Source organism: Anopheles funestus, chromosome 3RL (genome assembly GCF_943734845.2).
Source record: "Anopheles funestus chromosome 3RL, idAnoFuneDA-416_04, whole genome shotgun sequence".
Lineage (NCBI taxonomy): Eukaryota > Metazoa > Arthropoda > Insecta > Diptera > Culicidae > Anopheles > Anopheles funestus.
Window position 1 is genome coordinate 56,127,675 of NC_064599.1, and position 27,457 is coordinate 56,155,131.

A 27,457-nucleotide genomic window follows, 5' to 3' on the forward strand; every position below is an offset into this window, starting at 1 on the left:
CTTTTTTTTCTCTTTCTTGGTTTCTTTCAGGTAAATACATCCCTTGGAAGAGCGTCCGACAAATGAAACCGATATCGAGTGAGTCTTTGCAGCAAACCTGCAAAAAAATGGCCAAAGAAAAGCGTAAGAAAATAATCAAGAACCAAAACAAAAACAGATACAAATTTAAACAACACCCATGTCACGTGGGATCGCGTTTGAGGGGTCCCAAATTCTCGTCTTGCGCAATTTGTTAGCTGCTTTTTTTTTTTGTCTCCCTTCGATGAACTGCCACTACCATTTAAATCATCCGGAAACGAAGTACAAAAACTGACAGACAGAATGGCCATTCCCGGACCCGAACCAACCATCCCAGCGCACATTGAACGCCCAATTAATTCTGGTTTATGAGCTTTCTCGCTAGTGCTCCAGTGTCGCAGAATCGTTCCTTCAAACGTTGTTGGGCACGCAACTTGGCCGTGAACGGAGCGAAAAGATTCCGTAATGTTTCCGCCGAACATTGTCGTTTGGCGCTTCCGGTGAAAGGAATGGGAGTGGTTTTATCTCGCTGGGTTACGCGAGACACACGAGCCACGCAAAACAACTTCCAAACAAATGTCCCTCCGCAACAACACACAACACGTGAATCGGATGGTTTTTGGGCAATGGAAACGATTTACCGACTCCTTTCGGGAAATCTTTAAAGTGTCTTCCGGGTTCCTGTCGTCTACTTATCCGTACGGCGGTTCTGTTTCCGGTCTCGCCAATGATGGTCCGGAGGATTTCGGGTCGCATTGGTTCCACTGTTTGTGTTAAAGATTTCCCGTGACCAGGGAGGCAATTTTTCATTTGCGTTCGGTCATTACCTTCATCTGTTTTATTTCTCTTTTTTTACTTCTCTGCGTACTGGTCAACTTAATGTTTATTGAGAGTTTAAATCAATACGCAAGATTTTTCATCAGTTTTTTCATTCTTTTCTTTTCGTTTGGACATTGTATTATTTTCGATTTTTGTACATCGAAATGCAAAAAAATCCTTTTTTTGTATGGGCGTTAAATGGGAAGAAATTTCATTAACGTTGATTTAAAAAGACAAATAGAATCCATTTTTCATTTAGATAAATTGATACATTTGAAAAAAATCAATTTTATTTTTAACGTGAAAATTCATTTTAAAAAATGTGCCATTTACAATATGTGAACTTAGAAGCTTTTGAAGTGGCCTCGATCCTGGTGGTGTTATTGGAAATTAATTAACAATAGATTGTAGACAATTGTACTTACTAGCTATTTCTTGATTTTAAAAAAAACATTCGTATTTTGCTTTATAAATGTAGCTAATTGTTATACAACAAATTGCTAGGGTATGAAACAAAAATGAGCAATTTTATTTGTTTGTATAACAAATTCTCATAAAAAAATGGCTTGAGAAGCATTTACTAGTTGGTGGAACATAACATAAAGGTCAATCAACATTTATGGAACAATTGATGGAAGGATCATAGAAAAAATTCAAGAATTTATACAACTTCAATGAAATCCCATAATAACAATTAATTTTGTAGTTTTTAGTTTCTATGTCTAGGAATTTCTAAAAACTGAACTCTCCTTGACCACTAGACATGCCATATAATTTGCTGTATGTTACTCAGCACCTGGATTATCATTGGAATATTTTTCCAACACAAATTAATCATTCAAAGCATTCCAACATTTGCTTTAGTGGAACGTAATAAGCTTGAATGATGAAAATTGTGAATCGAAAGTACCTATATCACAGTGCCCTTTAATAGCTAGCAAACAAGAAACTCCCGGAACTGAAATTAAATTGATTTCCCTAGCCTCGGTCCGCTCGGTCAGCTGAGGAGTGTACGCCTCCCCATCAAAACCGGAAGCAGGAAATGCGAACTTTTCAATGATTTCGCTTTAATGCTGGCTGTTTGTCCCCACTTGGCATTTATCGCAAACTCGAAATCATTTCGAGTGATCTCCAGGGAATGGCGGGAGAGGACAACCACGATCCGGTTTAAGCCCAGAGCACATTGCAAAAGTTGCACTCCCGGAGGTTCATAAATTATGTTCTCGCAATTCCACAATTCCCTGCCCATTGGGAGGTGGGGATCAAGGTAAGGTGGTGATGGAGACAGATGATGAGGATGTTACTGACCACAGTGTGACTTTCTACCGACCCCGGAAAGCTTTAACCGCGCTCGAGTGTATGTCTATGTGTGTCTCACAAGTCTGGCATGCTGAGGATGATAAAATCACTTCCCTATCGTATCGTAGAACTTCGGGAGGTTGTAAGGTGGTTGAGAGAATGAGGAAGGGAAAGGGTGTTAATTTTTATTGTTACCAAAACTGACCGAAAATCATTCATCTTCAAATGCACTGCAAGGGATTAACCAAAGGCAGAACAAAAGACCAAACATTATCTGAAAAACGAGCTTTCGCACTACCGAATAGTACTGACCTGGACCCAGCCGCTGCCATTTTGTGTCTAGTGTATTTCGACAAAAAAAAGAAGAAAAGATGGCTAATGAAAGCTAAATGGAAAATAATGTAGATACGGAGAGATGTATATGTAGTTCTCTATCTGTGTACGTTGCATCGAAAGGGAATTAGACTGTGGCTTCGAATCAGGCTAAATAATTAATTTAGTCAAACCAGACTAGATCCAGAAGAAGCGAGTGTTTGGCTGTGTCTGTATGAGAGTTTATCTGTGTATCCGGGTAAAGTACTCCGAGCAAAGATGTGTTCCAGCCGTATCCTTCCTTCATCAACTTCAACATCAATTTCACAGCGGAAGTTCAACAAATGCACCAGGAAGCCATCGTCGTTCTGTTTGTGATTTGTGGTCTCAACAAGTTCTCTACCACGATGTCAACTTTACCACGCGTCAAAGGAGACCCAACAAGGGGAAGCCACCCGGAAGCATCTCTCTCTCTCTCTCTCTCACTCTCTTGTTCACGATCACTCACTCAACCTGGGTGTGATGCTTATTTGAATCATCACAACCTCCTTGAGTGAGCGACCGCGATTTGAGTACAACCATCAGCAAATGGAGTTCTGGAACATGTTCGTCTAATGATCGAAAATCCAATACTTTGGATAGATCGTAAATTACAAGTAAAGCCCACGGTTGCAGACTATAAAATGGCTATCCAAAAAGCATTTATTAGACGAGAAATTCTGTATTGTGAAGAATATTTATAGTTTTCTATTTTGTCACCCTATCGAACATCTTGGAAAGCGGGAAAACTTGGCGAAAATAGATGTCACACGAACGACAGAATTCAATTAATGTAAACCTCATCGCAAAACTAACACTGCTGCTCATCGCTAAAAACCGATCGTCACCGACGCAGACAGCCGGGTTTCGTCCGAAGAAACATGTCCCGGAATAGCGTGAGATTTAAATTAACGCAAAATGTGGCTCGTAAATTAATTAATTATGGTATTAATTACCCGTTTAAGTGTTGCTACGAGGCAAAACGTTCGCCATTCCCATCCCTTTTTCCGGACAACGAACCGTGGGACATGGGTGGGCTGGATTATGTTCGCTGCGCTCCTCTCGACGGACTCTCTAATCCAGAGCATGTTTTTGTCTGGCAGGCAAGTTAAAGGAACGCGCAGTTTGTCTCGAAAGGCAATAGAGAAAAAAAAGTACACACGTACCTCACACTAAGTGGGCTTTATTTTGGCTCGTAAAAACTAAACCTCCAGAAAAGTGGGTGAGGAAGAATTCTGGAGAGGAAGGGGAGCAAGGGAGGGGAGGGAAGTTTTCCAACCGTGGTTACATTTTACCATGAAAAATCGAGCAAACAGGCCGGTCATGATGGTTTGTAAATTTTAATCTTCATAAAGTGTGCAACCCCCAGCAGCACCAGCAGCAGCAGCGACTCGCGTTCCATATTTCAACCATCTTTGGTACTGTTACTAGTGACAAGCAAGGGGATGGGGGGACGTCTGCTAGGGGAATGGTGAAATGGTGGTGATGAAAATTCATTTACGCGCCCGCGCCATTTTAAATGAAGCACACCGATGGATGAGTTGCGCCTCGGCGAGTTAATTGTGTTGTACCCGTGATTAAGTGCGAATTACTTTCGCAGAGAAACAGCAGACGGCCGCAGCTGATGGGTGTGCCAACCGCCAGGTGGCGCTGGTCGGTGATTAGATGTCGTTTCATTCCCGTGCCGTGGAAATTCCCAATTTACGGCTCAATTTATGACGGAAGTACTTCAACGGAATGAAGGGCAAATGAAGAGAGCTAGTAATAATGCGCGTACAATCCTTGTCAGCTCATTAAGTGTAACGTGTTTTTCTTTTAATTACAATTAAAAGTGAACCTGATTACTTTTGGGTGATGTGTTTATCAACCTATTTTACTTTCTCATGATGTCATCGATCAACCATATTGAATACTGACACCTCCTCATCTGTCTGCTGCGGTTCATAAAAGTTGCCTTATCTGCTGTATCTCCAACACCAATAATACTTCATCGACCACCCTTAAATTGCTATTCCATCCAAAAAATCCACAAAAAAAAAGTATGCTCAACCACGACCGGGGGTATATTTGTTTCGTCAATCTTTTTTTCTTTTTGCGTCACTTTCCTCGTCACCCAATGGAGCAAGGACAAATTATTCTTGCTAAACCGAGCATTGCTCTCAGCAAAGGCGAAGAAGAAGGAACATGTTCATATACCCATCGTCGTTACCCATGATGTCGATCGATTTATGCTATTCCTTTACCAACACCAACTTTCTTCATGAATCCACCACCTGCTTTTGCGGTCCACAACCGAGCAAAATCGAACCACCCAACAACATTGGGGCGTGTTGGAAACGACGAAACCATGCACGGTCGTTTATGGGTGGCTCGTACGGTTTACAGCTGGTGCGGCAATGTAGGGACGTGGGACGGAGTTTATTCAAATTTGATAACATATTTACCACCCCAAAGACGGTGAAAGGATGTCGAAGGATTCGTCGCTTGCTGGGTTGGGTCGCGTCGTCCTCGTTAGGGTGCCCTGCTTTGCAGGGTGCTTTGACACTCCCGTAGCTGCATTAACCGCGGCATGAAGTGGATGAAGAACGTTTATGCCACGCTGTACGCTGTATGTCTCGCAGGAGTTTCCCCGGCTACGGGGAAAGTTAAGAACGCATGTGTAACTCCGAATGGTTTTAGGGAACGGGTGAAAAACACAGTCGTAAAATGCATAAATTTGTCAAGCATATTACCTAAACGATGGGCCGTCCCACCACGGGCGGCATCACGCTTGTTTCAAACGAGGTCCGACCGATCATCTTCACTTTCGTGGATTGGTCTTAAAATAGAAATAAAATGTACTAATCTGTCCGAAACGATCGAAAAGCCAGGTTCGTGGCCTGTATTACGCGAATGGTGCGTGTTTATACGAAAGCGGCACGAAAACAGGTGGAAAAAAATAAATACACACACAACCTAATCGGTATTATCTGATAAGGGGGTGTATAAAGCGTTGATTATTGGTAGCGTAACGGTTACGACGCAGCAGTCGTGGCCGAGTGGTTAAGGCGTCTGACTCGAAATCAGATTCCCTCTGGGAGCGTAGGTTCGAATCCTACCGGCTGCGGATGTACATGTTTTTATTATCCTTTTTTTCCTTCATTATCTTAACTTGTTATTTTATTTTGCACTAATTTTCTTCAATTAATTTACTGATGTATGATACATTTAACTAATCAATGAATTCATACCAAGAATTATACTATATTTTATTTTACAAACAGTTTCTGTTTAAGTTATGCAGAAACAACTTACACTGCGTGACATAACTATATGTTTTTCTGTTTTTTTTTTATTAAAAACAACGTAGAAATACACATTTTATATTTTCTCCCTTATTTAGCTTATTTTATTATTATATTAAAATTGATTTAAAACTGTTTAGATTTTTAAATGAATTTTGAATTGATTATATTACTAGAAATAAAACGCATTTTTTTGTTGTCTGGTGAAAATATTCAAAAGAGGTTGTAAAAATATGCCAAAAATATATATTTTCTTTAAATTTTCAACTTATTGGAAAATAAATTTCTTCTCTATTTTTGATTTTTTTTGTTTTATATTCAAAAATTCCATATATTTCTTTAGATACGTTTTGGGAACATATTTAGGGAACAAACTTCCTAAAGACAGCATAAGAAAACGATTCATATATTTCAAAGTTACCTTCATTTGTTTTGCTCTGCTGTAACACCTGCTGTACATGCATGATCGTGCGCAAAACCCATTTCCCAGTTCGCCTCATAAAGCTTTAAAGATTTATATTTGCACTGGTGAAAATGGATGTACACATTACATCCAGGCCCCATCACACTTCCATAATCGAACGTTCAACGAAAATACAAACACACTTGAGCCCGTTCTTAACCATCGGCACCCTTGGGTTAGAAGATCGACACCGGAAATATTGTTTATCGAAGGAGAGAGCGATAAGAACGTCTCCGCCGTGCATTTGCCTTGCCATGGTTGCCGTAAAACGAGACCGAGGGAAAATTGAAGCATCAAAGACGATATGTGTTATTTCAATCGAAAGGCATATGAAGATGTTTCCATTTGATGCCGTTTCGATCCATAACTACAATGTGCTTCTGTAGCAAAGGTTATTACTGCTTCAGCAAAGGATTCATGCTAATACTGCTTTTGATCTGTGCGTTAGAAGAACTCGAACTCGTGTTCGTTCTTTACGGAGGTGCAAACAGGCCCGGCCCGGCTAAGGCTAAGGCACAGCCTATCGTCATCGAAGCACAAGCGAAAGGCCGTTCGTCGTACATGGTGCGCAAAATATGTATACGGCGCTTACTTTTCTTTCACTCTCGCCACATGCCTGAATGCATAAGTGAACATATCAAAAGACAGTACAGGCCATACCCGAGGGGCACAAATCGTACAGCGAGCTAACACGATGCATACTACCGCTCAAGTGCCGACACTACTACGGCCCACTGCGGCCCTATGCGACGAGTGCCGGAACGAACGATAAAAGGAAAGTGTACAAGCAAATTATCTTACAAGCTTGCAAACAACATTCACGAGTAGACGAGCATGGAAACACGCCGCCACTGTATTCCACGGATAGGAAAGATGAAGACTGTTGGTTTCTTTTTGCAGGAAAAAAAGTCAGTTAAATCTGACTCCATTTTCTTCGACATAACACACCTTTCTCTTCAGTGGTGCTAGCTTTCCGATTTGATTATGCCTAGACACTGTTCTCCCAGACACACTACCAAGACGATGGTTAAGCTGAATAACCGGTAGCAGTACATTAAGTAGAGTTAGTATTTGGGGGGGAAACAAACGCACACACACAGAAAATCTGTAAAAGACGAAACAAATCGATGAATTCGGCAAACCGTAGCAAACGACATTTTACGGCTCGATTCAAATTTCTACCCCGTTTTGGGAATTTCCGTGCTCGATGCACTTCCGTTGTCTGTGCCATGTTTTTGTTTTTGTGGGGTTTTTAACTCCTTCCCTCTCCTACCCCCTTTCCTTCATTCTTAAACAATGGACAGTTTGCTTATCTGCCCTTTCCATGGGCGCATATAACTCCCTCGAGCCACTTACTCAATCTCGCATAAAACATTCAATTTCCAATTTTCGCTAAAACTTTGCGCATCACTGGAGCACACACGTACCTGTACAAAAAACGGAAGCTACCAAGTGCAAGTACGACCACAGAGAGAGAGAAAGAGAGAGAGAGTGTGTGGGGAGTGCAACATCTGCCCTCCGGGGGTGAATCGCTCGACAACCACAAACGGTAATGCAAACGAAAGAGTTTTAGGTGGGATTTTGGGGTACAAAACTCCTTCGGCGTTTGGAGACACACAGCTAAAACTTCACCTAAACCCATCGACCACCGTGTGCCAGCACACCATATCATCTGTTTGGGTTTTCGGGGTACTCTCGTATGTACAGGTGGATTTGCAGCAAAATGCTTTCCCATTGCTGGGGTGGATTAAATAAAATCAAACAACCAACGAGCAAACGTGTTCGATACGGACACCCATCAACCGCTCGGCAAGGATGGTTCATTTTCCTTTGCAAAGTAAAATGATTTCGCCAAAGGAAGGATGTGTTCGATAGCATACTTTTGCCCGTCCGTATACACAGGAGATAGAGACGCATCAACACACACATTCACACGTACATAAACAACATGGGAAACCTCTTCCGGTAGTAGTTTTGGTACGGAAAAGTTGCCGTGCGCGAAACACTTTACGATGTTACCAGCGAAATGGCACCCGCTGGAACCTTTCAGCAAACGATCCCTTTGCCTGTCGTTCACAGCTTTCACCAGTACTCACCGGGGGGACTACTTACTCTTGCAGGTAATCGATAACGGAAGCGTCATCGTCAGTGTTTGCTGTTCAAGTGATTGAATAAAAAAACAACTAAACATCGATGAACGATGAAGGTAGAAGAGGATTTTTTCTTCTTCTCATCTTACAAGCGAACCTTTAGATTGCGCGTTACAGCATTGCACGGGTTCACTGTTGTTGAGTTTTGTGGTGTAATGGTTGTCGCTGTCCTTCCCCAAAAAAAAAAAAATAACCACGAATCAGGTTTGTGTTTTTTTTCGGTCGCCCACCAATCTGCGATAGAATGCAAAAATCACACCGGAAGACGTGCGTTATACGATACTTGTGCGCTCATGTGTATGACTCCATCTCTACAAAATATCAAAGCGATAGTTTAGTTAAACAATTTTGTTAACCTTATCATCGTGTGTTTCATGTGATGTAATTAAACATTTTAGTCAAAAAAAGAGTGACATCTCGATCATGGAATTCATTTTAAAATTGCCAATGATTTGCGCATTAAGCGCCTAAATGTATGCAATCATTATACGTTTATTGTTTTACAACGATCTTTTTCAATTGTACATCAATAGTACCAGCCAATCATAAAAAAATTAAATAAATTACTTAAATTCTAAGATAAACATTTCTTTATCGTAGGATAAATATTCTAAGAATTCTCTATAATAAAGAAGAATAATACTCTACTACCAATCCAAAGAGTTTCTTTTGTTTTTTGTCGAAGAATTCTGGAGAAAAAAACGTTTCCTTTCAAAAAAAAACCCTTTCAAAATAAAACCCTTTCAAAAAAACACCCTTGCAAAAATACCCTTTTAAAAAAACCTTTTCAAAAGACAATTTAAAGAAATTCCTTGTCTTTTGATTAAAAATTTCCTCAGAAACACTTTCTAAGAATGTGCACTCTCCCTAACAAATAATCCATGCATCAAAATTTACCAGAAACTATCATACTTTCAGGGAAAAAAATCACTGACAATGTAAGCACTGCGCCACGTTGCATGGAAAAAAATGGATGAATAATCCCTTCTACGGATGAATCCAATCAACGACGGAGATTCACATTCCGTATCCGTCCAAACACTCTTGCACTTGCCTCCCAACAGCAAAGGAAAGGTTATGCAAAAAAACAAACTAAAAAAAATGCACATTCTTATGGACTTCCAATCCGATTCCGCGCGGAAGTGCAATTTCTAAAACGAAAACGAAGAAAAAAAAATTAATCGATCGGTTTAGTACCGGGTTCGTTACTATCTTCTCCCTGCTAACAGCATTCCAGTACTCACTTTGATAATGACCAATAATCTTACCAGCTACATCAGCGTTTTGTTCAGTTCGCGTTTTTCTTCATTCTCCATTGCAACTGCTTTTTTTTCACGCGGATGCACTTTACTGCTGTTGGATGTTTTGATCTGGTAAGGATTTCCTGTTCGTTTCCACAATGGAGATAATCAAAACAATTCGTTCCACCAGTTCGATAGTGAATGCCATGGCAATCTTCTTCACACGTTACCCCCGGTAGGTACACAGTAGCCCGCGATCGGTTACTAAAGTGAAGTAAAAATTTCCCCTAAACACATCAACACACCCAGCCAACCACGATGTATTTCAGTGGAAGAGAAGAGAAGTGGAAGAGACGGCTAACTTGATCCGTTAAAACTGTTGCGAGAACGATAGAAAAAGGGTTCTCTTTGTTTCTGTCGTGGTTCAATCCACGTGATGAAAATGCGGTGAAATAAAAGTACAATCGCTTCAATGCCATTCTGTGGCCAGTTTTACCTGGCCATTGGAAAAAATCCTTTTGTTTTTTTTTGTTGGCCATCTTATACGACGATGCAATTTCCACTAATAACCCGATGGAAGAGAAGGTGAATTGAACCTTTTCGGTTTTATAGAGCGAAAAGTTGGAAGCAAAACCTGAGCCAAAAACTGTTCTCTGTTGTCAGGTGTGAATTCTTGTGTTTTGTGTAGAGTTTACATATAAATTTGAAAAGTCTCCTTAAGATTTTAAAATTGTTTGTATATTTCTTTTAAACTTATATATTTTTATTTAATAAAACTAGTTTAAAATAAATTATAAACAAAACAACGTTTCAAAGTTTTTTGCAAGATTTTTTTATAACACACCATACAAGAACTGAAAAAGAAAACTAATTTTAAACCGTTTTTTTCTATCTTACTATTATCGACCCAATCAACTCGTCCGGCAGGAAGGGAAAATTAAAATTGCTCTCCCTTCAATCCAACTCGAAAGGATGGAATCGATTTTCCCAACTCCATGTACCACAAATGTAGCATTCTACCACAAACGGGGGATAAAAAACGGTGTCGATGGAATGATTACATTAAAGTGGTTTCTCGTACCCCGTACCGTAGTCAATTTGTTTTGTTGGAGCAAATTGCTGCACGCATTCACCTTTCGGACGATTGCACAATGCAATCGGCAATGCTCGAAAAAGGGGAAAGAAAATATAACCAACGAAAAAAAAAACACACACAAGATGCACTCTCATCCATTTACCACACGTTTGTTTCTCCAATAGAAATGCTTTACAAAACCCGGAGGAAAGCCAATGAGATCAGGTTAAGTTTTAATCTAAACTCACTGCACAAGACTGTCTTAAAATTAAACAACAAAAAACAGGCGGGAAATAAGTTCAAATCCACTTCAGGTCTGTGGGTGGAAAATTCTCCAAAAAAAGGACTTTTTTACCTTTTGTTTCGTCTTTGCTGCTGGATCAGTGTCTTCAGTGTCCCAGCCAGAACTTCACACCCTTAAAACCCTGACGCTTCTGGCTGATTGATGATCGCGGCCATTTTTGGTGGCGAAACGACCGAAACGATATTAAATTAGTCTCGACACACACACACACACAAGCAGGGAAGAAATTTATCTTATTATTGCACACTCACTTCACTCACTCTAATAATTGGGGCGGAGGAACTGAAACGAAAAAGGTCGCACAGAGAGAACACAAAGGATTGCCTTTTGCGCGGATTTTTTTTTTGGGAACGAATTCACACAACTGTATTGCCAATCTTGTCGCCTATCAACGCCACAACTCTTTGGCGGCTTTCGAGCTTGTCGGCACAATGTCCAGCATTTTTTTTCTTCTCTCTCTCTCTCTCTACTTCCTTCAATTGCTTCTCCCGCTTAGGACCATTAACTTTTGGCACTTTTGGATTGTCTTCGTTGGTTTTTTTTTTGCTTGTCCATTGAGTGTGAGCAAGTGCCGAAGTGGGAAGCGGGTGAGATCGGGTTGCAAAACCCAAGATGCGACAGAAGCGATAAGACTTGACCGAATGGACCTCAAACTCTCGACCGCGTTTTGGAACGCGGAAAGAGTTACATAGCTTAGCAAAATGGAACAGAATCGTTTTGCCGAGACATGGCATGAAGGACCACCACAAGAAACAAAGGGAACAATCTTTGAAAAGTTGGGTGCCCTTTCCTCCCCCGGGCAGGAACAACCAGACAGAATCACGAGACGAGAAACGATCGGCCAACAACAACCGAGCGGACGGAAATATATTTAACAAATTGCCAACAAATGTGTCCTGTTTGTTTTTGTGTGCTTTCGAGCATAGAGACAAACATGCCCATGCCCATTCGTTTCCACGATCCGGGGGGGTCTGTATGTGTGTCGTGTCGTTAGGTTTTATTTGTCTAGAGGACACTACTCCTAGACTGGCAGAAAGACTCGCTAGGACTCTATCGAAAGAAAAAGAACCTCCCCAGAAAACGGTAAGGAATGAACAATACGGAAGCTGCTACTGGGAACTACTAGCAGAAGAAAGGAGAAAAATAAACAAACAAAAAAAAAACGGCAAAACGAGCCAGAGAACGAACGAACGAAGAAACCATGGACCCTCTTCCTAGCCCTAGTACCAGAATGTGCCCATAGTCTTTTATGGCTATTGCATGCATAATTCGTATAATTTTGCAGTAAAGTCAATAAATTCAAATTCACCCATTGCAAAACTATGGCAAGGAGGGGGGGGGCACCAAGCGCGAACCCCCCCGCCCGGGGGGGCTGTGAAAGAATCGAAGTACGAAAGGTCTTGAAGCGCGGAACAACAACGCTTGTTGTTGTGACACGCCGACCTAACCTCTTGCTTCCCAATAAGCATTGGCCATTGCGTTTGTGGGCGCTTATGAATGGAAATATGAGTACTATTATTCACTGTACTGCTGTGGACGTGTGTTGTAGCCAGTTTTTGGTTGATTTGGTCCAATGCAATTGGTCGTAACGGAGTCAATTATTGAAATTTTTGCTCGATCGCTTGTGCCAGAGTTTGGCGGCAGTTCTTGCTTGGAAATGGATAAAACTTCATAAAGTGAAGTTGTCAGTGGTTGAATTACGGGCCCAATGAATAGTGAGCGGGTGATGGTAAATAAAAAAAAAACAGAAAAACAATCATAAAGCTTGCAAAAGTTTCGTGCAATGAAACTATGGAATGTGTTTTAGTGGCAAGAGACAAAGGCTGAATAGCTGGAATTTTAAGTTGAATTGTGTCAGAACTTGCGTATTCTTGTTCTACACATCGTTTTGTTTTAATTTACAATTGATCATGACGCAATCACTTCCATAAGTGCCACTTTGTGGTTAAATGGCTTTTTTTGTTTAACGATTGCATACTTTTCGGCGTATTTCTAAAAGCTGATGAATCATACACTACATTGCATAGTTTTAGGCGTCAAACAGTTGACAACGAATAATTAATTCTATTTTCAATTTGATTTACTGTTTTTCAGTATTAGATGTTTAATAACAATTTATGAAATGCGTTTACTTACTCAAAAACAATTATTTCCATACTCTATTTAATCACCGTTTCGATTCCTCTTTAGCCTCCTCAAATTTTTATTTATGATATAAAAATTAGTTTCCCGATTCGTCCATTTTTTAACTAAACTAAACTAGCTTCCAGAAACGATGGTCATGGAAGCCTGGTGTCCTGTGTATTATCTGAACCGTTCCATACAGGTCAACCGTGTAGCATAAGCTTTTGCCCGATAGGAAAACAATACGGTTTTGTTTTTGTCTTACCCACTTCCTTCGCTAAAGCATTGCATGCATTACAATAGTTGGAAATTTTGGCAAAAACATGAAAAGAGAAATACGGGTTGAACGGGAAAACAAAGAAAAAAAAAGAAAAAACAACACCTGCAAACAAATCCATTTATCGCACTACCATTTCCAATATGCGTCACCACCGGTGTGTGGAATCGGAGTCGAAAAATGAACGTTTTGAATTGTGGCAATAGAAGAGGACTTACAATGTGCACCAGACAACTTTGCCGAACATCACACAGTCGAATGGATAGTGTCGGGGTGGAATTTGGAATGTTATCACTGTTTTGCCGTTCAGCCGTTACGCCCCAGCTTCCGTGTCGTCTGGATGTGGAAAACGGAGGCCAAGGGTGTAAAACTTCAGCAAAAGCTGATGCTACATTGCAAACGGCAAACAATTCACACACGCACCGTATACAAACGAGCAGAAGCTAAGCTTATCGTTCCGATGGCACAAGGGCTCAATTTGGACCGTGGCTTGAATGCCACACACCCAAAAGGTATCTCTAAAGGCACGCCTCCTGCTGCTGCACTCTAGCCGGCACGACAGAAATGCATAGTAAATCAACATCTCATCAAACCATTTCCTACCGTATGCTGAGTATTTGAACGCACTCCGTGATAGGGAGTGTTGCATTGCACATATGCAGAGAAAAAAAACAATTTTAAAACAATATCAAATAATTATATTAAAAATAAATATTTTTAATTAGCATATTATACCCTAGACGAAACTTCGCCTGAAAGTATGCAATATATTTCAATAAAATCCTTTTTTCAATTCAAACTTCAATCTGAACAGCAACATTGCATACTTTCAGGCGCATTCATATCCAAGACACAAACCACCAAATAGGCATATCTTTAATTTAAATGTTTATTGATTAGATCGTGGTTTAGAATTTTCGTTCGACACAGTTTAATCCGTCGTCGAAACACACTACCACACTAATATTCAACAAGTCATCAGCTAAATGATATCAGCAGCTAAAAAAAAAGCTAAAAAAACACCCCCAAACTCAAAGCTTATGCAAATGAACAGTCCGGCAAGCAGCGGGCCAGCATTTGCACTCATAATCGTTTATCACGAAATTATGGAGCAAAGCTGTAGAATTCTCCTTCGTACATGGGGACGGAAAAAGGGGGGGGGAGGAAAACCCGTCTAAACAAAAGTTGTGCCACTTTTGTGGCTGTGATGAAAAGCACGACCGCACACACACACACCGCGCAGTGATCGAATTGGGAAAGTTTGAGCATTTGAAGAGGCAAGATGAGCATTGGGAAGTGCATGAGGAGTGGATTCATTTTACAAAACCTGCTCCCTCTCCGCGTAGTTTTTCATAAAGGTATAAAAGTCAGCCCCTCGGCGGAGGCCTCCCATCAAGAGTTAGGCGACAGGAGTACAGGACACAGCCGCTGTACAGTTTTCGATAAACATGCAAATGGTGTCGACGATATGATGGTACCGGGCAGAAAACCGACGGCTCTAAGGGTTCAAACTTTCACCTAGCATCGTTCCCTGACCATATTTGTGTTTTGTTGCTTCTCTAGTTTTTGTCCGTTTCAACTATGATGTTCGCCATATCATAGCTACACTGCTTCACCCATTTGTACTTCATCTCCATGTCTAAAAAAAAACACACACACACAAAACAATAGTGTCCTGTGTATCACATACCCGGTCGATCCTCTGGAGAGACAGGACGTTGACAATGATGGTAACTTTGTACCCACCGTTTTGTTGATATATGCAATATTCCTACCCCTTGCATTTGACAGTTGTCAAAATACAGTTCAGTGTTGTACTGTCCTACCTAGAACGGAAGCGTTCTATCGCAAACCAAGAAGGCTCAATAAATTCACGGTTCTGTTTGAAAGCTAAAATCAACTTGACCATTTCCATTTCAAAACCAACAGGTTATGGGCCCAGGATCACGAGTGATATAAAGGTTTTTGGAAACAGACAGAAACATCGTGTGAATTTTGCGATTGAGTGTTTGCTGTACGCGTGGCTGCGAGAGACATCACAAGAGTCCAAAACAAAATGGAGGACATGAAATTTACCCTGCAGAAGCTGAATGATTTCAATTACGAAATCTGGCGTTTTCGGCTTGACCTGCTGCTTACAAAGGAAGGATTGAAAGACGTCGTCAAGAATGAGAAACCGGAGCAGCCTGATATTACCTGGATCACTAAAGATGGTAAGGCGCGTGCTATCATTGGGTTATCCATCGAAGATAACCAAACTTGTCACGTCATCCGTTCCACAACTGCTCGTGAAATGTGGGAAGCGTTAAGAAAATATCATGCGCGCTCGACACTTTCGACAAAAGTACATGTCCTGCGAAAGCTAACTCGGCTGCAACTGACGGAGAACGGCAACATGGCTGAACATCTCGCCGAAATAGCGCAGCTTTCGAATCGTCTCTCGAGCATGGGGGACCCACTCAAGGACTATTGGCTGGTGGCTATTATTTTGTCCAGTCTGCATGAGTCCTATGACAGCCTTATCACCGCTCTTGAAAGCCGACCCGAAGAAGATTTGAACCTACAATTCGTCAAAGGAAAGCTTCTTGACGAGTGGCGGAAGAGGGTGGAAAGGCAAGGTGCCAGTGGTAACGGCGAGCAAGCCTTAAAAGTAGGAGCGAAACCAAAACTGGCTGAGCGAAAGAAGAAAGAAAAAGTGTGCCACTACTGCAATAAGGAAGGGCATTTTCGTCGCGATTGCCGTAAGTTGGAAAACGATCGACGAGGCAAACGGGCGGAGGATAACAGTCGGGCTGCAGGAAGGTTTCAAAATCAGGAGGCGCATTTGGTGGTTGCGGATTTAAAAGGAGAAGAGGTGTGTTTGGAAGCTGGTTTGATACGAGACGACTGTGCTGCACTTTGGTTCCTTGACTCAGGAGCTACATCGCACATGACCAGCAACGCATCGATTCTTGACAAAATCTGTGAAACAACTACATACATTGGTCTGGCTGATGGAAAGAAAATCACAGCAACGGGGCTTGGATCTACCAATTTTTTGTCGAAAAAGGAGTTTGGTAAGGATATTCTTGTAAATCTGAAACAGGTATATCATGTCCCCGAGTTAACAGGAAACCTTCTGTCCGTGAGTAAGCTGTGCGATGAAGGATGTATTGTAACGTTCTATAAAAATGGCTGTGACATAAGTAAAGACGGTAAAATTTTGGTTTTAGGACAACGCAGCGGTAATCTTTATCACCTGAAACCTGGTGTGCAACGAGCGCTTGTAACGACGGCAGGACATACCCACAATTGTATCCATGTGTGGCATCGTCGCTTGGGTCACAGGGATCACATGATAGTGAACAAAATCGTGCAAGATAATTTGGGAGTTGGATTGGATCTACGTAAATGCTCGGTTGACTCGGAATGCGTTGCATGCTTCGAGGGGAAAATGGCTCGATCATCATTCCCAAAAGCTTCGACATCGAGATCCAGCGCTGTGGGAGATCTAGTTCATACTGACCTGTGTGGACCATTGGAAGCTGAAACACCTCGGGGAAGGCGTTACTTCATGACCATGGTTGACGATTTTAGCCGCTACTGTGTATTGTATTTGTTGTCCAATAAGTCGGAAGCTGCTGACAAGATAGCTGAATATGTCAACATGATGCAGAACCAGTTTGGAAAATCACCCAAAGCCATTCGGGCAGATGGTGGGGGTGAATATTCCTGTGCACGACTGAAAAAGTTCTTGGCAAGTAAAGGAATACTGCTGCAGCAAACGGCCCCGTATAGTCCGCAACAAAACGGGATTGCAGAAAGGAAGAATCGCTCTTTGGTCGAAATGACGCGATGTCTTTTGTCGGAATCCGGATTAGCGAAGAAGTATTGGGGAGAAGCAGTTACTACAGCAAATTACTTGCAAAATCTTTTGCCAACGTCTGCGGTTAGCATCACGCCTTTTGAGAACTGGTGGCGCAAGAAGCCAAATTTCTCGTTCTTGCGTATATTTGGTTCGGAAGCTTATGTCCACGTGCCTGATGAAAAGCGACGAAAGCTTGATTTCAAAAGTAGGAAACTTATCTTCGTTGGCTACTGTGAAGATCGGAAAGCGTACAGATTCCTTGATACAACTACGAACAAGGTGACAATCAGTAGGGACGCGCGGTTCCTTGAACTGGTTGATAGAACTGAAACGAAAGGTGGATCTTGTTCTGACAAAGTAGCAGCTTCGAAGGAAGTGATTGTTTCGTTGAATCTGACACACACATCAGACGAAACAACGGTGGATTCAGCAACAGTTGATGAATTGCACGAAGAAAGGGAAGAAGATTCGGATGTATCAGCGCAGTTTGATAGCGCTTCTGAAGGTGATAGTTCCGCAGATTCTTCAGGCGCAGAAATTGTTCGTCGTTCAACAAGGTCAACAAAGGGTATAGCGCCGAAGCGACTGTTGGAAGAAGTCAACATTGTTTATGCTGAACCTGATGAACCACGAAACTTGAAAGAAGCAATGTCTAGCTCGGTGAAATCGGAATGGTCCCATGCAATACTGGATGAGCTGAAATCCCACGACAAAAACGGCACTTGGGATCTAGTAAAGTTGCCAGAAGGAAAGAAGCCAATCGGGAGCAAATGGGTATTCAAGTTGAAACGCGATGCCAGCGGAAATGTGGTAAAGTACAAAGCGCGGCTTGTTGCACAGGGCTTTACACAACAGTACGGCGAGGACTACAATGAAATATTTGCACCTGTTACAAGCTACACCACATTTCGAGTTTTGCTAGCCCTGGCTTCTCAGAGAAAAATGAAGTTGAAACACTTTGACGTAAAAACAGCGTATTTGTATGGCGAAATTGATGAGACGTTATACATGAAGCAACCTCCTGGGTATGAAGAAAAAGGAAAAGAAAATTATGTCTGTCAATTGAAACGAAGCATATATGGTCTACGACAGTCTGCACGTTGTTGGAATCGTAAGCTCAACGAGGTAATGCTGCAGATGGGTTTCAATCAAAGTAAGGCTGACCAATGCCTTTACATGAAAGAAGAAAATGGTAAAAGAATATACCTGTTGATTTATGTCGATGACATAATGGTCGCTTGTGAAGAGCAAAGATTGATCGAGAAAGTATATGCTGAACTAAAACAACGATTTGAAATCACCAACTTAGGAGACCTAACATACTTCTTGGGTATGGAGATTAAATGCGATAATGGAAACTACAGCATTTGTCTAAATGGATATATCAACCGCATTGCGGAGAAGTTTGGGCTTCAGGATGCAAAAGGAGCTAAATCTCCAATGGAGATTGGATTCACTAAGTTGGAAGATAAAGAAACGGTTATGCCTGATGGAACAAAGTATAGGAGTCTCGTTGGTGCTCTTCTGTATATAGCTGTATGTGCTAGACCAGATATTGCTTTCAGTGCTACGATATTGGGCCGAAAGGTGGAAGCTCCTACTCAGGCGGATTACGTGGCTGCTAAACGTGTTGTACGCTATCTCAAGGCGACACAGGACTGGAAGCTAACCTACAACGAAAACGACGGAATTCTATTCGGGTACACCGACGCTGATTGGGCTAATGACGTCAAAACTAGAAAGTCTACTTCCGGATTCGTTTTCTGTTATGGAGGAGGAGCTGTATCGTGGGCAAGTCGCAAGCAAACATGTGTTGCATTGTCATCGATGGAGTCGGAATATGTGGCTCTGAGTGAAGCGAGTCAAGAGCTAATATGGCTTCGAGGTTTACTGGAAGAAATAGGCGGCCATCAGGAGCAACCTACTGTGATGAAAGAGGACAACCAGAGTTGCATCAAGTTCGTAGGTTCTGAGCGTACAAGTCGTCGTTCGAAGCATATTGAAACGCGCGAGTTCTTCGTCAAGGAATTGTGCGATCGGGGACTTCTTCAGCTGGAGTATTGTCCGACTGATGACATGGCTGCCGACGTGTTAACTAAACCATTGGGTGCCATCAAACATAAGAGGTTCTCATGCATGCTGGGATTAAGCATTGGTAGTATGAGGGTGGAACATTGAGGAGGAGTGTTGATATATGCAATATTCCTACCCCTTGCATTTGACAGTTGTCAAAATACAGTTCAGTGTTGTACTGTCCTACCTAGAACGGAAGCGTTCTATCGCAAACCAAGAAGGCTCAATAAATTCACGGTTCTGTTTGAAAGCTAAAATCAACTTGACCATTTCCATTTCAAAACCAACACGTTTAACCACCCGCTCAGCAGCTCACATGCTCACAGACGGCCCCACATGCGGGAGTATTTATCATCGGCGTGAGTAGTAATGAACGGGGACAAAGCACGAAGAAGAACCGTCATCACCATGGTGCACTCTGGTAAGGCTATAGACCGAGACCCGACAGCAGGATGTCGACAAACATACCATGGAGCATGGGACGACGCGAACGACATGATACACGTCATAAATGAATGTAATTAAAATTTACTGAATTAAAATACTGCAAAACTCTATCTCAACGGTACAGCTTGCTCGTTTGCTGCTTTTGTCCCATCTCATACCAATGTTCGCCTAGTTCGATGGGTGTGAGGTGACTGCTAAACTACCGGAGTACCGGAATTCTCGCCGGCAAAGGACGGCTAAAAACATTGCGATATTAGAAGCATATCAGGGATCCTTACGGTAAAAACCGTTTACTAAAACTCCATGTCACACACACACACACACACACACGGTGTAAAAGGCTACTCACGCGCAAGGTGTTAATTCTTGGACGCCATTTCAGTCGTGCTCACCGTGTGGACTTGAGATTAGATCAAGCTTTACGACTTTATCCAATTTCCTAGTAGGCGCTGGAACTGGTACTACCTTCAACATCTTTTCCTCCTTTTTGTCGTGCTGGTGTGTGTGTGTGGGTTCCAATTTGTAGCGGAAATGAAACGATTTTTGTCCCGATGCATCAAGTAGTAGTAGAACACAGAAATTGCATTTCAGGTGCGTTAGTAAATTGGATTTAGAAAGTCTGAAAGTACAGGCAAACCTTGGTGTTTTTTGTGTTTTTTTTTTAACAAAAAAAATGTTGGAAGATATTTCTCACTCCATCCACCGTGGGACTGTGACCGTCGCTTCATCCATGTCAGTGCGTGTATAAACGAGCATAATAACGTTGTTAATTTTCAATTAAAAAAAACTCATCCTCCATTTGTACTATAACAGCCTGTGTGTGGATTATATATAGGAGCACGTGTCGTCGTTTTGGGGTCGTCGGGCTGGAAATTCCCGCGACCAATTCAGCTGCCACACACTGTTGGCCGATTCAGTGGCTGGCTGAACGGTGGTATGCAAAAGAGTGAATGTCCTCTAGAGGATAGTATACCGGTGCCACCACTGTGCAATGTGTTTTTGTGTGTGTGTGCGGTAGTACAAGCTGTTGCTTTTTCTCGTCCACTTCTTGCTAGCCCTTCCCATTCTGTCTGTCAACTTACCTTTGTATAAAGAGAGAAAAAGAGAGCATGAGAGCGCTAAAAAAAAGTTGACCAAACGGAAATTAGGAACGTTGATGAAAGTTTAACGTCAAGGAAAATTACGTTCATGCGCGACCGTGTGCAACGTCGTCCCGGGTACAAGGATATGGTTCGTACTCGTTCAAAGCCCATCCATCATGCGAGGATTTGTGGATGCCATCGTGGATGCCTACCGTTTCCATACTTCCCGCGTAAACCCACTCTCACCCATTCCATCACACGTCAACGGTTTTTCTTTCTGCACATCCGGTACAGCAACATCCGCCCGTCGTCTACCGCCCGGACTGCTGACACTAATGACAGTAAAGTGAATTTTGTGCATCAGCCGACAGCGGTCTTGCGTTCGCCCGGTCACGAACGAAACCCGGTTCGTCGCGATACACTATTGTGCGAACTAGCATATTTATCTTCGCACGAAAGCAAAACGGATGGCATAATATTAGTCTCGTCCCTTTTTTGGGCGAAACGTGTGTTCCGTCCCCGGAAGTCAATTTCGAACGTTCCAGGGCATAATGCGAAAGAAAATAAAACTTCATTTATAATTTCATTAACTGCACTTTGGTGTACTCTGGTGGGTGTTTTGTCTGTTTAATTTTTGTCCTTAATTAATTTTGTAAAGCGAAAATTATTATTGATGAGGACGAGTTAGTGACCAATAGATGGCGCTAGATATTTTTAGTAGCTTTTGTGATTTCTGGTCTTTAAGGGTTTTTAGAGGTGAGGTCTTGAAGCTTTTTGCAGCTCATTTAGGAATTTGGATATATTTCCTTTATCCGGATAATTTAAATCAAATGCCGGTCACATCTTAATAATTGAAGAAACACTCTGCTATTTTAACAGTGCAACTTCAGGAGAGGTGTTAGGCTGACATTTGTTCTTGTGTTTCTACTAAATAGCCACAACATCGAAGTAGGCAGGTTTTTCTTAGTGAATTTGCTGAATAAATAAATAGGACCTAAATAAACAAAGCAAGCGTTTTTCTTCCCCATCTGCCCCTGCCGACGATTCATTTTACAGCGCCATCTATTAGGAAACAGTGGAAATATTTGCATAAGAAAATAGCTGATTTCTAAAAAACGAGGACCACATTTTGGTACATCTACTTTAGGAACTGCGGTTTTCTAGTCATACTTAAGTCACCTAGCCAATACTTAATCTTTCTTTCTTCTCTCTCACTTCACAGTTTGGTGAATCAAACGATGGCTGAGCTGGATGCGGGACAGGTCCGAAGGATACTGCACGAAGCGCTGGATCTCTGGTCACAGCACGCCAATATCAACTTCCGTGAGGTGTACAGCACCGATGCAGACATTCAGGTACTGTTTGCACGTAAATTCCACGGCGACGGTTACAACTTTGACGGGCGGGGCAAGATTCTAGCTCACGCGTTCTATCCCGGCACCGGTATCGGTGGTGATGCCCATTTCGATGCCGACGAGCATTGGCTGCTAAATGAACCGCTCGATGCAGAAGGTAAGTGTGGCGTAACTACAAACATGACCATAACTCGAATAATTCGGAATTTGTGCAAATTCTTTCAAATTTAGGCACGCGTCTTTTCGATGTGGCAGCACACGAGTTTGGCCATTCGCTTGGGCTGGGACACTCATCGCAACAGGATGCGATCATGTTTCCGTGGCATCATATTTCGTACCGTGGTAAGGACACGATCCCGGAAGATGATCGACTCGGCATCCAATCGATATACGGTCCGCGGAAGAAGATTTACGGCAAAAATCCGGAACGTCACACACCGTCGACGACAACAACGACTACCACAACTACTCCAGCGCCACCGCCACGGCCGACGACGCGTTCTTACTATCCGGTCAAGAACACTACCGGCCATCCGTGGGAGGGTCTGTATCCACACGGTGGTCGACCGTACACGACTCGCACAACGACCACGACCACGGAACGAAGTCACCATCGGGACGATGATGATGATGGACGTTATCCGACGCGTCATTATCCTACGACGGTGACGACCACGGTACGTCATCGGCCTCACCATCGACCACACCATCGTACAACGACGACGACGACGACTACTACTACTACCACCACACGGCGACCATACCACCATCGACCGGTAGCGATCCATCCGAATCCGTGCAATACAAGCTTCGATGCAATCACGCTGATTCGCAACGAACTGTTCATCTTCAAGGATCGCTGGCTGTGGCGTATGAACGAGAACGATCTACATCGACCCAGCCCGTTCGAGATTCACCGCATGTTCTTCGGTTTACCGTCCGACTTTGAACGTATCGATACGGTATATGAGAACAAGCATCAGAAGATTATTTTCTTTATCGGTAAGCTGCTCATTGCGAACAGTAGTTTTCGGCCAACTTCAACTTACATTTTGTGTGCTTTCTTTTGTAGGCAAACAATACTATGTGTTCAACTCACAATACCTCGAACCCGGATATCCTAAACCACTGACCAACCTTGGGCTTCCGGAAAGCATTGAGCGGATCGATGCAGCACTCGTATGGAGTCACAATAATCGGACCTATCTTTACAGTGGACGACTCTACTGGAGGTAGGTAGCGACGGTCTTATTAGTTCAAAGTTATATTTCGCACGCAATTTCTCAACCTCCCTTCGGTTTTACTTTCAGATTCGACGAGGACACGAATCGAGTAGAGTTGGATTATCCGCGCGATATGTCCATGTGGAAGGGTATTGGATATAACATCGATGCCGCGTTCCAGTACCGCGACGGCAAAACCTACTTCTTCAAGGGACTTGGTTACTGGAAGTTCAACGATATGCGGATGAGTATCGCACACGAGTATCAAAAGTCGTCTGCAACGCGATGGATGAAGTGCCGGCACGAGCGGCAGGTGCTGAACGATCTGGACGTGGACATTGATTCGCCCACCAGTGAAGAGACGATAGTGCAAAAGTCCGCAATCGGCACGAACCGTGCTGCATCTAGCCGGAGCAATGATGATCGGAGGTTACTACTATTGCTGCCATGCACACTCATAACGTTAGCGTTATCATTCTACTCCAAACAATACGCTTAAGATGTTGCAGTTGTGATTACACAAAGTTGGACACCTTTACCAGTGGTCTAGCTAGATGTTCAGTAGGACCGTTCCTCCGATTTGTTTTTGTCAGTAAGCTAGACTTCTCAAGACATCTCGCTGGAAATGATGCGACATTTGGTATCTTCATCAGAGAGTCTTGGTAAGAAGTCGTCACTCTTGACATGAGTACTTGGTACATTGACAAGAGGAATCCAGGAACGCTGCACCTGAAACATATAGCCAGAAGACGGTCATGAAAACTGGTGTCCCACTTTAGGTAATTGCAACCACTGTAGAAGCCACACAGTTCATGACACTACCATGGAGCTTGCAGTAGGCTTCTCCTTAGTGAATTATCCTACATACTCTTCCTAAATTTAGTTCAGCTCCCGTAGGCGGGATCTTGGTGCTTTGCTATTCCCTCTCACACTATGGTCTGCCTGGTAGCAAAAATAAAACGTGATCCTCTAGGATAGTAACGTAAGCTAGACATAAAACAAATGTATGGCGAATACTTGAACGTGCGTCGTGTAAACTCACACAATACTATAAATTGTAATTGTGCAAAAGCTTATTAGTGTTGAAAAAACACAAATCGCATAAAAAGGGAACTCACGCAACACGAAAATAAATCTATTAAAATTGAATACAAGCAAGAGTTTCTCCTCTAGCCGAACAAACGCCAAACAGAAAATCCTGGTGAGTATATTTTATTGAGAATATTTTTAAATAGAATTCTTTTAAAATGTGTAATGAAAGTTTTTAGCTCATTTTTCTCATGGAGCTTTACGCACTCCAACCACCTTTTCCTGTAACATCTTTCTCTCCACCACCTCCGGTGCACCATTTGGGTTGCGGTTTGTACAAACAGTTTGTTGGATGTTTCATCAAATAAAGACGGTCGTCTTTCACCTTGTACGGTTGTGTGTATCGCTGGCAAACGGCCGCAGTAGTTGTACACTCGCTCGGTAGATATTGATGATTGGTGCGATACGGCTCATGTCCGTAAACCTGCCGATGGTACTCGGTGCTGGTGTGGTAAGCAAACCCGCTCGTTGTCGTCTGTGAAATAGTCCAGGTCGGAGGCTGTAATAGAGCAGAAAGGTGAAAGGTGAATAAAACACGGAACGATAAATGGAACAGTAGAAAAGAACATACACGCACATACATATGTAAGAAGCGGAAAGAAGCAGATGAGACAAGCAAAGACAACACAAAAGACGTCACAAAAGCGACGATGAAGTAACAGCAGATCTCATCCTGTTTATATGTTCGCTTTGCGATTTGCTTTCATTAGACGGTGAATATCTCGTTTTTTGTCGGCGATTGTTTTTTTGGGCGGGTTTTCAGTTACATCACCTACCACATCGTGCTTGTTGATGGAAGGTGTCAACAGTGGACACTGTTCCGGTTTTTCGAACGGTGTTAACGGTGTAGTTACACGATTGATCGACGACAGTGAACAGCGGCTGACGGACGATGTCAACGGATCGACACTGTTTCTGTCCGAACAAACTGTCACCGTCGAGGCGTTGGATGGTGTGCGCGAGGGCAAAGATGTGCTGGGACTAGGGACCGTATTGTTCGACGATTTGGTAGGCAATGCAGAAGAGCTGGAATTGGTGCTGGCGTTCGAGTTGGAACTCGAACTGGAGTTGGAACTGGAAGACGAACTAGAACGTTTACCATTCCCAGCCAGTTTGCCCTTGCTTGCAAACACAAACGGTGGTGGTCTTGGTTTAGTCTTCGTTGACAAGCTGCTCGGCTGGGAAGCATCTTCACTCGCGGGGACACTTGTAGTGGAGACCTTTTTTTCACGTGCTGGATCCACTTTGCGTATTTTATACACCATATGGAGTTTTTCTCCGTGCAAATACTTAAGCACCTGTCGGTGGGACAGCGTAACGCATCGTTCCTGCTCCAGTAATTCTGTCAGATTTTCCGAATCTGAATAACAACGCTCAACAAACTTGACGCTGCGTGCAAAAGCTGTTGGCTTGTCCGTCTCAGCATCCTCTGGAGAATCCTTAGCCGGATAGGGTAAAGCACGTATTTCCAGCTCGTAACAGTATTGGTTCGCTTCCTCGTGACGTCCGAAGTAGATCATCAGAAACGATAGCGTTTTGTTGGCAACGTCCGAGAAGAAGTAAAACAGAAAGCGTTTACTGAACGCGTCCACTATCTTCAGCCCGCCGAGCGAAATTTGTTCCTTAAACACTAGCGAAGTCGTTTCTCGGAAGCGAAACACAGGTCCCAGCTCCTTGTGATCGTCGGTGAGATGTTTCTCTATTTGATGCTGGTATCCCTGCCAATCACATCTACAAGAAGTGAGATTAAATATTAATCCAATGTAACAATCACACGCAGTTGTGCCTGTACGAAGCTTACTTTAAGACATTTAACGAAGCAGCCACACACCGATATGGTCGATACCGACACTCAGCTACGTGCGCATCCATCTCGGACTGTACAAATTTCCAGGTACATCCGTTCGACGCATACCGGCAAGGACACATTGCCTGATGCAGCAACTTCTCGATCGGGTTCGGTACCGTCTCATCGCTCAGCTTGGCACCGCACTGCGCAACAAGAGAATATGAATGAAACGGGAAGATTAGGAGAATACTAGGGATACTAGGTACCGCGCCACGTATTTCCTATAGCATACTGAACTCTCACAACAAAAACAACAACATTGGCAATCGTCATTGACGGCGGCTCTTGCTGTTATCGGACAGATGTTAATGGTATCGCTGCTGTTGGGCTTTTTTCCGGTATGTTGGGTTGGGTGTCTTGTATCAAGCGCTTATCAGCTAGGTTTAGGCGTGTACTAACAACATATCAGACTGAACTATTATCTGCAACAACAAAAAATGCAATCGAAACAACACGCTGGACGGACGGGGTAGGAGTGGTCCGTAGTAACATCAATCAGCTATCCGCCATTTTTGCGTAACACGCTATAGTAGGTTGTTTTCCTTGTTGTACCTAATGAGTTTTAATAATTTATGAGCAGATTTTCGTAACACAACATAACTTACTCAGGTTTTTTTAATGTTATGTTTATATCTACACCTGTTCGGAACACTCGCACCAGAAAAAGATTAAAATTAAATACAAAATTCACACACTTACCGCACACAGTATTTTATTTTTCGATTCCTTGCACGCTGCACAGTAAAAATGATCCTTTGCAGCACACTGATACACTTCACCGTTCGGGAAACAATTGCATTGTTTGCAGCGCAAGTTCTCCATCGTCCTTCAAACAAAATCAGATCAATGTATTCCCATCCACGACCAACCCCTAAACTGATTGTTCTGCAAATTCCAGCTACTAGCAGCTTCTAGCTACCGAAAACGCGAATGTTTCCATTCAAAGCTCAACGCGAACTGACACTTGTTTCGGGCACTTCTTATGCACTGACACTAGCACACGTTCTTCAAAGGTTACTTTGATGTACGGGTTACTCAAAATGGCGCGCCAATGTTTTGGCAGCGTTTTACTTTTGCATACCTATCG

General features: G+C 42.7%; 2 protein-coding genes, 2 long non-coding RNA genes and 1 other non-coding gene across 6 annotated transcripts in view; 3 read left to right on the forward strand and 2 right to left on the reverse strand.

The window, feature by feature from the left end:
- LOC125770305 (uncharacterized) overlaps positions 1-8,451 on the forward strand; it is a 159,916-nt gene extending 151,465 nt beyond the window's left edge. The window contains exon 3 of the long non-coding RNA XR_007419154.1: positions 31-8,451. This is a non-coding gene — a long non-coding RNA (uncharacterized LOC125770305). The remainder of the gene's footprint in view (positions 1-30) is intronic.
- LOC125770157 (matrix metalloproteinase-2) overlaps positions 1-24,590 on the forward strand; it is a 287,900-nt gene extending 263,310 nt beyond the window's left edge. For both annotated transcript variants that reach the window (XM_049439501.1, XM_049439500.1), the window contains 4 exons: positions 22,077-22,366; positions 22,441-23,211; positions 23,282-23,441; positions 23,520-24,590. In XM_049439501.1, coding sequence (XP_049295458.1) covers positions 22,077-22,366; positions 22,441-23,211; positions 23,282-23,441; positions 23,520-23,931 — 1,633 coding nt within the window. In that variant the 3' untranslated portion in view covers positions 23,932-24,590. The remainder of the gene's footprint in view (positions 1-22,076; positions 22,367-22,440; positions 23,212-23,281; positions 23,442-23,519) is intronic.
- On the forward strand, positions 5,512-5,593 carry Trnas-cga (transfer RNA serine (anticodon CGA)). The gene has a single exon. It is a non-coding gene; the product is annotated as a tRNA-Ser (tRNA).
- LOC125770307 (uncharacterized) lies at positions 9,276-13,045 on the reverse strand. Its single transcript, XR_007419160.1, has 2 exons — positions 9,629-13,045; positions 9,276-9,535 (listed from the first exon to the last, which is right to left on the reverse strand). It is a non-coding gene; the product is annotated as an uncharacterized LOC125770307 (long non-coding RNA).
- A 38-nt stretch (positions 24,591-24,628) lies between the features above and the next one.
- Positions 24,629-27,192, reverse strand: LOC125770189 (uncharacterized). Its single transcript, XM_049439554.1, has 4 exons — positions 27,070-27,192; positions 26,323-26,513; positions 25,298-26,252; positions 24,629-25,020 (listed from the first exon to the last, which is right to left on the reverse strand). Exons 1-4 carry the CDS (start codon positions 27,190-27,192, stop codon positions 24,721-24,723), a joined length of 1,569 nt encoding a protein of 522 aa, XP_049295511.1. The 3' UTR covers positions 24,629-24,720.
- Positions 27,193-27,457: the final 265 nt, after the last annotated feature.

Coding starts and splice junctions, on each gene's coding strand:
- LOC125770189 (XM_049439554.1), bottom strand. CDS start 27,192: ATGGAGAACTTGCGCTGCAAACAATGCAATTGTTTCCCGAACGGTGAA. Junction 26,253..26,322: donor GCTTCGTTAAATGTCTTAAA/GTAAGCTTCGTA, acceptor CACTTCTTGTAG/ATGTGATTGGCAGGGATACC. Junction 25,021..25,297: donor CCATCAACAAGCACGATGTG/GTAGGTGATGTA, acceptor GCTCTATTACAG/CCTCCGACCTGGACTATTTC.